The sequence below is a fragment of the Triticum aestivum genome, chromosome 5B (genome assembly GCF_018294505.1).
Source record: "Triticum aestivum cultivar Chinese Spring chromosome 5B, IWGSC CS RefSeq v2.1, whole genome shotgun sequence".
In the NCBI taxonomy this organism is placed as follows: Eukaryota; Viridiplantae; Streptophyta; class Magnoliopsida; order Poales; family Poaceae; genus Triticum; species Triticum aestivum.
The window spans coordinates 377,483,683-377,495,623 of record NC_057807.1 but is presented as its reverse complement, the minus strand read 5'-3'; the positions used below and the strand labels follow the sequence as shown (position 1 = coordinate 377,495,623).

General features: G+C 48.4%; 1 protein-coding gene across 1 annotated transcript; it reads left to right on the top strand.

Moving 5' to 3' along the window:
- Positions 1 to 3,583: 3,583 nt before the first annotated feature.
- Positions 3,584 to 11,580, top strand: LOC123111937 (protein Brevis radix-like 1). The gene is made up of 5 exons (XM_044532820.1): positions 3,584 to 3,993; positions 4,226 to 4,626; positions 10,189 to 10,324; positions 10,423 to 10,853; positions 11,099 to 11,580. The coding sequence occupies exons 1-5, from the start codon at positions 3,838 to 3,840 to the stop codon at positions 11,175 to 11,177; spliced, it is 1,203 nt and encodes a 400-aa protein (XP_044388755.1). The 5' UTR covers positions 3,584 to 3,837; the 3' UTR covers positions 11,178 to 11,580.
- The last annotated feature ends 361 nt before the right edge of the window (positions 11,581 to 11,941 follow it).

Below are 11,941 nucleotides of genomic sequence, written 5' to 3'. Positions count from 1 at the left end.
AACTAGCAAGCAAAGATAGAAGTGATATCGAGGGTAATGGTCATCTTGCCTGAGATCCCATAAGGAAGAAGAACGAGTCCATGAAGTAGACGAACCAACGTAGTCGAACGAATCCTCACAAACGCAACGTTACCGGAACTAAGAAGCAACACCGGAAAGAAGCAAACAACATGGTAAACACACAAGCATAATCATGGCATGATGCACAATCAAGTATGATGCATGTCCGGTTTAATGAGGCATGGCATGGCAAGGTGCAACAAACAATACTACAGGTTAAGTGGAGCTCAATATGCAACAAGTTGCATATTGACAAAACACCACATCAATTATTCAGTTCATCTCGTTTAAACTACTCAAATATTAAATGTTGTTAAACATGGCACAAGGTGAAGCACAATAAAACTACCTATCCAGGCAAGTTTAAATGAGGCCGGAACAACAAACAACAATTCCGGGAAATCCTCATGTCCATATTTTAGTTTTGGTACTGTTCTGCCCTAAACCATATTTTAAGGGTGTTAAATAGGAAAATAAAGTGGACCAAGTTATACTATGCATTTTTTCACCCATTTACATATAAAGTTTATTAAATTCGGAGCTACGGTTATTTAGTTATGAAATAAATCGTTTTAACATGGCATTTATGCAAATTTAATCAAACATCACATTTAAACAATTTTGACATGGGTGAAAATTGCAAATTATTAATCTACACAAAATTCTAAGCATTTTACATGTATAAATTATTTACATATGATGCATATTTTGTGAGTTATTAAATGCACGAACAACAGGGGGTTTTCTATAAAACTGTAACTCTGGATAAATGCTAAAAACGCAACAGGAAAAAAAACATGCATCGGGCTGAAACTGCAGGCTGGCCCAACAGGAGAAAAAAACAAAAGGAGGGGGCGCTGTGGGTAGGGGAAGACTAGGGTAACCCAAAAATGGAGAGGGGTGTCCATATATAGTAGGTAGGCTAGGTTAGGGTTTTTTTGGGGCTTTCGGAGCCCTCTGATCACGATCCGATGGCTCCGGTCGGGGGGAGGGTTGTAGGATGGCTAGGTGGGCTGCAAGTGACTGTGTAGAAGGCCTTGGGCTGAGAAGAGAGAAAAGAGAGAGAGGCCTGGTGGCAGTTTCGAAGACCGAAACATCCAACAAAGGTACCGGTAACGGTACCGCTATACATTTAACGGTTGGGCTATCAGATGGACTCCGAATGCGACGAAACTTGGCAGACGGCCTGCCTACACTATAATAAGACCGCACCACAAGTTGCAACCCATTTCGAGAACATTTTTATGCCACTTATAAAATAATATTTCGGAGGTGCCGCGGGCGCGTGCGAGTGTGGTCGGGCTCAGAACGGACAACGGAGAGAACCGGGGAAACCCGGACGGATGCAAGTTTTATGAAAACGATGCCGATGCAATGCGCATGATGCTATGAGACGAGATGCATAACGAGAACAAAAAGCAAAACAAAAGACAAAAACCCAACCACGAAGGAAATATCATATCACATCTCCGGAAAAGGCAAGAGTTGGAGTTACGAATATGGAAAGTTGCATCCGAGGTGTTACAGCTCGCCAGGCTCCGCCCTAGCCATGTTCGGCGGCCAGCTGCGCTCCTTAGAGTGTTCGTCCGGTCGCTGACAAGGTAGAGTAGGGCATGGGACACGAGCCGGCTCACGGGACTCAAGGCGTCGCCGTCTCCCATGCCCTAGTCTTCCTCTCTGGAGCCCGGAACCCGAACAGTGCCGATGGACGTCAGATTGATCATGGATTTGTCCTGGGACGAGCTGCGAACGTCGACGACGATGCTGTTGCGACGAGTTTGGGTGGCGGAGGGGAGTGGAGTGGCTAGAGTTTTGGTCTGGCGAGCGGATGAGGAGGAATATGTGTGGGGTCAGGTGGGCCAGCCTTGGTCGGGTTCAACGTGGCGGGCGTGCCCTGGTGAGCCCGGGCACCCATATCCGCCTCATATTTGGGTTGAATATGAGGGGTGCCGGTCAGCCCGGGCATTTGAGGACCGTTTGAGGGAGCCATCTGGATCAAAATTTTACGACCGGACAGTGACCAAGCAGCCCGCTCAGATGTATGAAGCGACTTTGAGACGCTCGGCTATAGATGCTCTCATATTTCTCTTCCGACCAGCCACAGTAGAGAGTAAGGCTGGTCATAGTGGGGAGTAACTTATACTAGTGTCATGCATATGACACTAGTCTAAGTTACTATCTTCATAGTGCAAAGTAACATAGTAGTAGTGTCATAGAGGACCTCATTAATTAGCTTGTAGACTCATTTTGTCTTGAAAAGCGCTATGTTACAGTAACATATTATGTTACCACTTCTCATTAACTACATGCCACATAAGCAAAAAAATTTCGGAGTGCGCTATGTTACTTGCTAAGTTACTCCTACTATGACTAGCCTAACATACACATATCACTAGACTATGTTACTGCCTTCATAGTGGGTAGTAACCTAAGTGTGCTAACATGCAAAGCTTAATTTACTAGGTTATACTCCCTCTGTCCGCGAATAAGTGTACATTTAGCTTTTGTCTTAAGTCAAAGTTTTAAAACTTTGACCAACTTTCTAGGGAAAAGTAGAAGCATTTATGGCACTAAATTAGTATCACTAGATCTGTTTTGAAATGTACTTTGATAATATACCAATTTGATGCCATGTATGTTACTACTATTTTTTATAAAGTTGGTCAAAATTTTAAAACTTTGACTTAGAATAAAAGCTAGATGTACACTCATTCGTGGACGGAGGGAGTAGACTCATATTGTATTGAGACATGTGATGTTACAGTAACTAACTAAGTTACTCAAACTATCCCTCTCCTCATTAACTCATTGATACATAAGCAAATTTGTTGAGTTGGACTCGATGTTACTGCTAAAGTTAAGTTATATCGCGGGTCTTTTGGAAACGGTCGATTCTTGTGGTTTGCTTGCCCATAGAATGCACGGAGGCGTCTAGAGCGGCACAAGTACCCAAAGCATCGTGGTAACGGTGGCAATCAAACTAGTACTATGATCCAAAACCAGGCGCCGAAGGTGGGAATGAGCCTATGAATATTTAAGCAAAAGAGATTCAGAAGATCGTTTGAGCTGGAGAGCACGCCTCTCGAGGCGAATCTGAGAGTCAGGAACTTAAGTTAAAATTAACCCCCGGGAGTCCATATGAAACCACTGCACATAGTATGAAGGAAAAATTGCACTCCTCACGACATATCCGAACCTTTCGCCTCACCCTTTTCACCCACCACCAAAAAACCCGAACCCCCGTCGAAACACGAACAAACAAAAAGTTCTGCTACTATTGCCGCTGCTACTACTCACTCTCACTCTCTCTCTCTGCTGGCAATGGCAATGGCAATGGCAATGGCCAGTACTGCTACTCCTGCCAGTGGCCACACGGCCGCGGCCCCTCGGGGGCCCGCCACCCACCAGGGGCGTGTCAGGGAAGCTTTACATTGATGGGTCCGTCGATCCAGTCGAGCCACAGTGGAGGCGCCGCTCCATAAATTAAATCCCACTTGGCTCGTGCCGCAGTGCGGCTGCTGCTATTAAAACCGCGATATATACTAATCCGGCCATTAATGCCCTTAACTCGAGCTCGAGATCGGAGGCGAGGAGGGGCGTGCGCGCGCCTGTACTTGCTCCGCCACGTCGTCGCCCGTGTCGCCGTCCGTGCGCTACGCTACGTGCCGCCCCACCATTTAAGGCCGCGCGCCGCTCCCGGTTTCGCTTTCCGGGTCTGTCGCTGTCCGTCGGTCAGAGGGGGCGTGCGCGCGCGTGCTCGTGCTCGCCGGCGGCGGGATGCTCACGTGCATCGCCTGCTCCAGGCAGCTCGGCGGCGGGGTGCCGCCGCTGCACGAGCCGCCGGAGGACGAGGACGTCGTCGATGCCGGCGTCGGCGTGGGCGGCGCTGCCACGCCCAGCACCCGGCAGGCCATCAAGGCGCTCACGGCGCAGGTGGGCTCCCGGGACTGTGCCTGCATCTCTTGCCACTGGAGTTGTGCTTGAAATGTCGATTTTTTGTTCTGTTTCTCTTGTTCTGTTCATCCGCCGAAAGGAGATGACGACCTTTTAAATTCGTCTGAATCTGTCTGGAAGGTTACGCCTTTTAGGTCTTGGAATCTTGTCTCGAGGTCGTAATCATCAGATCGGGTGGGACTGAATTGACGGGGGATTTTCTTGGGTTCAGATCAAGGACATGGCGCTCAAGGCGTCGGGCGCGTACCGGCACTGCAAGCCCTGCGCCGGCTCCTCGGCGGGGTCCTCGGGGCGGCACCACCCGTACCACCACCGCGGCGGCAGCGGCTTCCGGGGCTCCGACGCCGCCTCGGGCTCCGACCGCTTCCACTACGCCTACCGGCGCGCTGCGGGCGGGGGCTCTAGCGGGGAGGCCACGCCATCCATGAGCGCGCGCACCGACTTCCCCGCCGGCGACGAGGAGGAGGAAGAGGAGGAGGACGGGATGTCATCTGGCGGCGGCGGCAAGGAGGACAACGCCAAGGAGTGGGTGGCGCAGGTGGAGCCCGGCGTCCTCATCACCTTCGTCTCGCTGCCGCAAGGTGGCAACGACCTCAAACGCATCCGATTCAGGTGTGTGCTCTTACGCGATTGCGCCTGCATTATTTGCATTTTTCTCCAGTGCATTACTCTGATTGCTGGCTGGAAAATATTTTGTTGGCTTAGTTTACATTTTCAGAAAATGTGATCGAGATTTGAGATCCTCCTGCATTTTCAGAAAATGTGATCGAGATTTGAGATCCTCCTATATATAGATAGTAAATCCCTTGAGATTTTACACACTGGATGAGCTGTAAACCGGAACAATCTGGCGTATTGACTTTAGAATAGGCCCTCATTTAACCCCTCACGTGCTCTAGCCAGGTCGAAGTCTAGATGTGTCAGAATGCATGTTGTGTGAGGAGCCAGTAGATTTAGAATTGCCCACGCTAGAATCATAGAAGCTCCAGTGCATCAACTTGCTATGAATTTTGAACTTACCAGTCCTATGTGGGGGCAAGTCCAGCTTGCACATTTGTACTTTAGGCTATGAAAATGATACATCTGCTGTGCTGGCGATGATGCTTCCTCTCCACCAAAGAGGTGGTATTATCATGGGATAGACACAAAGAGGCCCACAAGCTACATCCTATCTGGGTATCCAATACAGCAGCTTAATTGAAAGACGTTGGAACAGAAAAATTCTGCTCCTTCTCTTCTTTGGCCATTTGCTTGGCTGGTGGCCTTCTTATTGATATGTACTAGTTGGGTCCTCCACACCGGGTTATCAGGAGAGCCATCCAACATGGACACTTGACTGCAGCACTTTTGTTAATGTGCAATAGTACTACATAATACTCTACGATTTTTCTGCCACCCTATTTTGCCATTCTTATGTGTTCTATAGTTTGTAAATCCTTGTTCTTTTAAATTTTCCAACTGGATGTTCTCTAATGAGAACAATCGGGCACATTGTAAATAGCAGTGAAAACTCATTGTCAACTCTAGATTTAGCCTCCGGCGTGATCCAGCCAGGTTGAATTCTAGATGTGTCAGAATGCATGTTATAGAGTTGTCAGATTTAGAATTTTGATTCATACATCTATACCTACTATTAAAGGGAATAGGTATTCTTGGTTTGGTTTAGTCCTTTTCGTTTTCTGGGCCAGGTACTTGTACGTTGATGGGTCTTTTATGGGCTTTCATACAGACCACGAAAAATAGTTGGGGTAAAAATATATCAACATTGTGGGAATTGATCACAGGACCTCCTGTCTGGATCTTCGATGTAACAACCAATGATCTATGTGCCATTCACATTTACTAATCCAACTCGCTCTAAATATACAAGTGGCAGCCCTCGTGTTTAGGGCGAGCTAATTAAGCAACTGAGCTAAAGGAAGAATTGTGGGCTTAAACAAAATATTTAAACGAATGTGGATAATTAAAGAAAGAATTATGGGTAAACCGGTGAAATAAATAAAAGAAAGATTGTGGTCTTAATAAATAGAATATTCAAATAGATGAGCCTAATTAAAGGAAGGACTTGAGATAAAAAGGTAGGATAATTAAAAGGAAAGATCTGTAGGCTTCAATGTGTTGCGGCTACTAAATTAGAAAAGGAAGAATTTGATTCCCAACTAAAACGGACGAGAACGTCATGGCAATTAAAGGAAGGATTGTACTTAAATGGAATCAGTGAGAGATTATGCCCAGCAAAGAAAATATAACACGTCTAAATTGCATCATATTTTTTTATGTTCATTTTGTAGAAGGATGCTGCGTTGCAACATGTTCTTCGTATAGTGAATCCGGTGCTGTGGGACATTATGCTTGCACAAAACATCATTTTTTCCCGTTGCAACGCACGGGCATATGTGCTAGTTGTAGAGTATACGGGATCATGTCAGTTGTCCATGGTAGAGGTGTAGCAGCTCCAGTGTATCAACTGGTTATGAATTTTGAATTTACCAATACTATGACGGGCAAGTCCAGGTTGCACATTTGTACTTTATGCTATCAGACAAGTCATGCATTTTCTGTGCTGGCAATGACTCTTCCTCTCCTGGAAGAGGTAGTATTAACAGGGATAGACTTGAAAGGCCCACAAGCTACCTCTCAACTGGGTAGTCAATAAAGAAGCTTCAATGGAAAGATGAGTGTTGGATTAGTAAAGTTCTGATCCTCTCTCTTCTTTGGCCATTTGCTTGGCTTGTGGCCTAAAGAAGCTTCAATGGAAAGATGAGTGTTGGATTAGAAAATTCCTGATCCTCTCTCTTCTTTGGCCATTTGCTTGGCTTGTGGTCTTACTGATATGTGGTTGGGTCTCTCTGCACTGGCTTATCAGGAGAGCCAACAAACATGGCCCTCTAATTGGAAGCATTTTTGCTCATGTGTAGAGTTTTAGTTCCAACAATATTACACTCATAATCAGATCTTACAAACCACTTTTGCAAACTTAGTCTTGGCACTATAAATTTAAAATGTGCATGTGAAAATATGCTCATTATAAATTTGTAGTGTTCGGATTGAGTTTATAATAGTCGTTCTAAGATTTGTTTGTGAACATAGTAATATTGTTAAAATAAGGTTCTTGTGGGGAGCTCCTTGTGGCCAGCTATGTTGATTGGTCCCCACTAGTATCATTAGGGATAAAATAGTATTGTATGGTTGAAACACTAGCTGGACCTTAACATGGGTGCAGGTGTTGTTTTGTTTAGTTCACTGGGTCTAGATCTAAGGCAAGTAGGGCCAATTCAAAACTTGGTAGTTTGTGAAGTAACATTAGTCTGATTGCCAACGTTGTCACGGGATGCACTAATTGTCATTCCATTGACGTATGGATCAGTCAATTAATGTGCTTCAGATCTGCCGACGCACCTATTGGCTTAACCACTGCACACTTGTGATTTCTTTCTGAATGGAGCATGGACAACACAGTAAATTGATAGCAGTGGGCCATCTCCCTCTGTTTGTGTGTCCTGCCCTTTGACCTCTTCGACAATCAGCATGATGTACAATTATCACAGGGATGGAATAGTTTCACTTCTTCTCGCTTTACAGATTGTTTCTAATTTTATATTGAAATTTCATCCATCTAAGGCTTTCCTTTCAAATGGCGTGCCATCTTTCCCCTCTTTTAAATGGTGTGTCATAATACCCGGAAAATTTGGATCTCCATATATTCTGTTACTTCTGGATTTAGATTGCCAGGTGAAGTTGGTTAGCTGTTCACTGTATCAGTTGAACATGGGATCTAAACTTGTTGGTATGCATGTGATGAAAGTATGAAACAGAGCTCTGCATAGATGCAAGTGGAACTAAAAAAACTACATGTTCTGCCACCCTTTCAAAATAAAATAAAACTACATGTACTGCCAGGCATCATGATTTATGAGGCAAAAAGAAAACTGATGCATAGGAATAGCATCAATTTTGGGCTTATAAGTTGTGAAATGAAAAACTTTCCTTGTATATGAACATAACATTACCTTGAGTTATGTTCGGAGCTCCTCGGCCGCTCCCGCGAGCGGCCAGGAGCTAACCCCAGCCGCCGCGAGCGTAACACCCCTCCGCCCCTCCTCCCCTCGCCGCCGCCGGCAGGCGTTGCCGGGCAAAGCCCGCGCGGCGCGGCGGCAGCGGGGTCTCTTTCCTTCTCCTCTGGATGGGGCGGCGCGGGACGGCCACTCCAGCGGGTGCTCGCGGGTTGGGCACGGTGCTAGCACTCGCCCAGCGAGGAGGCGCAGGGGGCGGTGCTTGGAGGCGTGCTGCAGGCGCGCGGCGGCGCGGGGTCGCTCTGCTGGTGCGGATCTGACGCCCAGCGCACTGGTGGATCTGTGGCCTGGGCAGGGCTGTGCAAGCGGCACGGCGGCGGCGCAAGGGGCCGTGCTGAGGCGCGGCAGCAGCGCAAGGGGGTCGTGCAGAGGCACGGCGGCGGGGAGGCCGCGGATCTGGCGGGTCCGCGCACTTGAGAGGTGCGACGGCTGCTGCATCACGAGGTGGAGCCGGTGGATGTCGACCATGGGGATGGTGTGCTGTGCAGTGCTTCGGATCTGCTCGGATCCGAAGGTGTGATGGAGCTCCGGGCGAAAGTCTAGCCCCGACTTTGGGTCGGTGCCGGCAATGGTGGCGCCATGGTGTCACTCCCCTTCTTGAAGGCGTTGTCGTGGAGCTCCATTTCACGACTCTCCGGGAGAAATCCCTAGCTTCGGTGGTCGAAGCGGGCGTTGACGGCGGCTATGTCGTATCCTTCTTTGAGGCATCGCCTTGGAGAGTCAGCATTTGGCAATTTGCACGGATCTCTTCGTCGACGGGGACAGTGGACGTCGGGGCAGCGGCCCTGGGTGGTTTCTGATTGTGCGTCGAGATGGCGATCTCGGGAACAATGCGAGTGGCAGCTCTATGAGGTGGGGCTCTGGCTTGACATTGGTTGGGTGGCATTCTTGTTCCGCTTGGGCGGTAGGGATGTCGGCTCGGTCGATGCGCCTCAGAGGAGGCGGTCTGACTTTACGTCGGGGCGGCGGCCCTGGATGTGGTGCGACGTTCGTGGTCTGCGAGCGGTTGCCCTGAGCAGCGTGGGCTGCGGGCAGCTGGGTTGTGCGGCGTTGCTGCTCGAGGGGAGCGGTGGTATGTCGGGGCGGCGGCCCCGGAAGGCGGTGCCGGTTGATTGCGCTGGGCGCGATGGAGCGGTGGATGTCGGGGCGGCGGCCCCGAGAGAATCTCTGTGGCGACCAGACTCTTGTTGCAACGATGGTGATGGGAGCGATGTCGGCGATGTGACAATGGTTGCGGTAGTCGGCTCTTCTCCGGCGTGTCCACGGTTTTGCCTCGGGGTGCTTGTTGCTGTGGAGTCGAAGCTGCGGCGGCGGGGCCCTGTGGTGTACGATGACTGGCTGTAGGTGCCCGTTCGGCGATCTTCCTTGGCGCCAGCTGTATCTGATTTTGTCCTTTTGAGTTCTCCGTCAGAGTCGGAGCTGCGTTGTCTGGCCGCAAGTCGACTTGTCGTCGATTAGGGTGGGCTTTGCCCTATGTGTTTCAGTCCATGGGAATGGGCTTGGCCTTGTTGTTCCGGTTTTTGCCCGGTTTTCCGTAATTAACTGGGCAATTCTCTTCTGTTTAATTAATAGATGAGGCGATCTTTGCCTCCGTTTCGAAAAAAAAAAAAACTTTCCTTGTCTGGTCTGGAATGTTATAGTTGGGAGGCAAAGACTCCATTCTTTTTCTTTTTTCGATCCATGCAGGTGGCCTGCAAGCAAACACTCTATTCTGTGATCCTTGATCATGGAGGATATCACTTAGCTGCCCATGTGCTGACTTAATTCCCATGCATTCATTAACTCTTGACAGCTTTGTGTACATTGATTAAGTAGAGTACTATACAGCTATAGCCATCGTGGCTTATCGATTCACTACTAATTTTGTAATTATGTACATTAAAGTGACAGTTTGGATCTTCCTTCCATGTGATCTGTACAATGCAAAGTTTTGCACAAGCTACAACACAAAAAATGTAACCATATAAAAAAATAAATGGAAAGTGAATTCATAGACAAACAGCAACACTGGAAACAAAATGCATGCTTGTTAACCTTTCTCTATGAGAAGTTGTTTGCATCTGTATCTCATGCTGTGACTTTTTCCTGCATGGAATGACAGCCGTGAGATGTTCAACAAATGGCAAGCGCAAAGATGGTGGGCTGAAAACTATGACAAAGTCATGGAACTTTACAACGTGCAGAGGTTTAACCATCAAAGTGTTCCTCTCCCTACTACTCCAAAGTCTGAAGATGAGGTGAGACGTGCTGAATTTATCCTTAGCTGTTTCAATCACTAAAATCCGGTCTTGTAGTAGTGCCTTTACACTGTTCCATGGCCTTTCTTTTCCTACAGAGCTCCAAGGAGGACAGCCCGGTAACACCACCACTGGACAAGGAGCGAGTACCTCGTTCTTTACAGAGACCAACATCGGGAGGCGGAGCGATGGGTTACTCTTCATCTGATTCTCTTGAGCACCATTCTAACCACTACTGTAACGGTCTCCACCCTCACCATGGGCACCAGTGCTATGATTCAGTGGGACTGGCATCGACACCGAAGCTGTCAAGTATAAGTGGGGCCAAGACAGAAACGTCATCGATGGATGCGTCAATGAGGACGAGTTCATCTCCAGAAGAGGTCGACAGGTCCGGTGAGCTCTCAGTGTCCATCAGCAACGCGAGCGACCAAGAGAGGGAATGGGTTGAGGAAGACCAGCCTGGTGTATATATTACCATCCGGGCTTTGCCTGGTGGCATCAGAGAACTCCGCCGTGTTCGATTCAGGTCTGACTTCCATCCTGCCCTTATTTGATTTCTTTGTGAATGATATTACCCGTGAGCCATTTTCGAGGCGTACAGTCCCTAAAATTGCAAGAGAGAATATACAACGCTGGAACTCAGAAATCACAATAACATCAGAATAACAATGCAAGTTCAGTGAAATGGTTCCAGTGGAACTGTTCGTACTCTCTAGGGTATGATCATGGCAAGATGCTCAATTATTGCATGTCTCTTGTTCTGCTTTGCAGCCGAGAGAAGTTCAGCGAGATGCATGCGAGGCTATGGTGGGAGGAGAATCGAGCGAGGATACATGAACAGTACCTCTGAGACAGGAGAAGAAGCACAGATGAAAACAATACCGAGGACTTTGCCGTTGACATGAGCCAGCCGTGGATCCATGTTGTACATTTGCAGTTTGAGCTAACATTACTCCCTCTCTGGGCAGCGTGTGTGAGGTGAAGGCGTCTACAGAAACTGAACTATACTGATCTGCTAGGCTCTCTCTGATTATGTGGCCATCCACATGTTCTCCTGCATGGGTTTTTAGCTTTAGATTGCGCAGGAACTTCGTTTGTGTCGGGTAGCTCGAAAGGGTGCGTACTGTGTCATTAGGCTAGAGATACCATCTGTTCTGAAACTGTGGCTTGCCAAAATCAATTCCCCACCTGGAATGCTGGAACTTTTTGTGGGTTTTCACCTGAACTGCTGTCAGCATGTCAAATTCTAAGCAGGCCAAAAAGTGTTCGTTTCGAGTTTCGTCCACTCGTCTACCAATCCAACCGCTTGCTATTTTTCTTTTTCGAAAGACGCCTGCGCCGCCGCCCCTGACCCATCTTCTGCTCCATCTCCCCACAGCCGCCAGAGGAAGCCGGCGAGTAAAGCTCGCCCGGTGGACGGTGGTGCCGGGTTTGCCTCTTTCCTCTTGGCGGCGGCTGATGCTAGTGTGCAGCGGCGTCCCTGGACGCCATGAGTGTAGGCGGAGCACGAAAGCTGGGGTTGCGGCCTCAGGGGTTCACGACGGTGGCTGCGCCGCCATGGCTAAAGGGGCAGCGTGGTGGCCAGCCGTGGCGCCGCGAACTTTGGGCTTCCCC

Excerpts from the sequence above, each read along its gene's own strand:
- LOC123111937 (XM_044532820.1), top strand. The coding sequence starts at position 3,838 with ATGCTCACGTGCATCGCCTGCTCCAGGCAGCTCGGCGGCGGGGTGCCG. Across the intron at positions 3,994-4,225 it reads TCAAGGCGCTCACGGCGCAG|ATCAAGGACATGGCGCTCAA; the intron begins GTGGGCTCCCGG and ends TCTTGGGTTCAG. Across the intron at positions 10,325-10,422 it reads CTCCAAAGTCTGAAGATGAG|AGCTCCAAGGAGGACAGCCC; the intron begins GTGAGACGTGCT and ends CTTTTCCTACAG.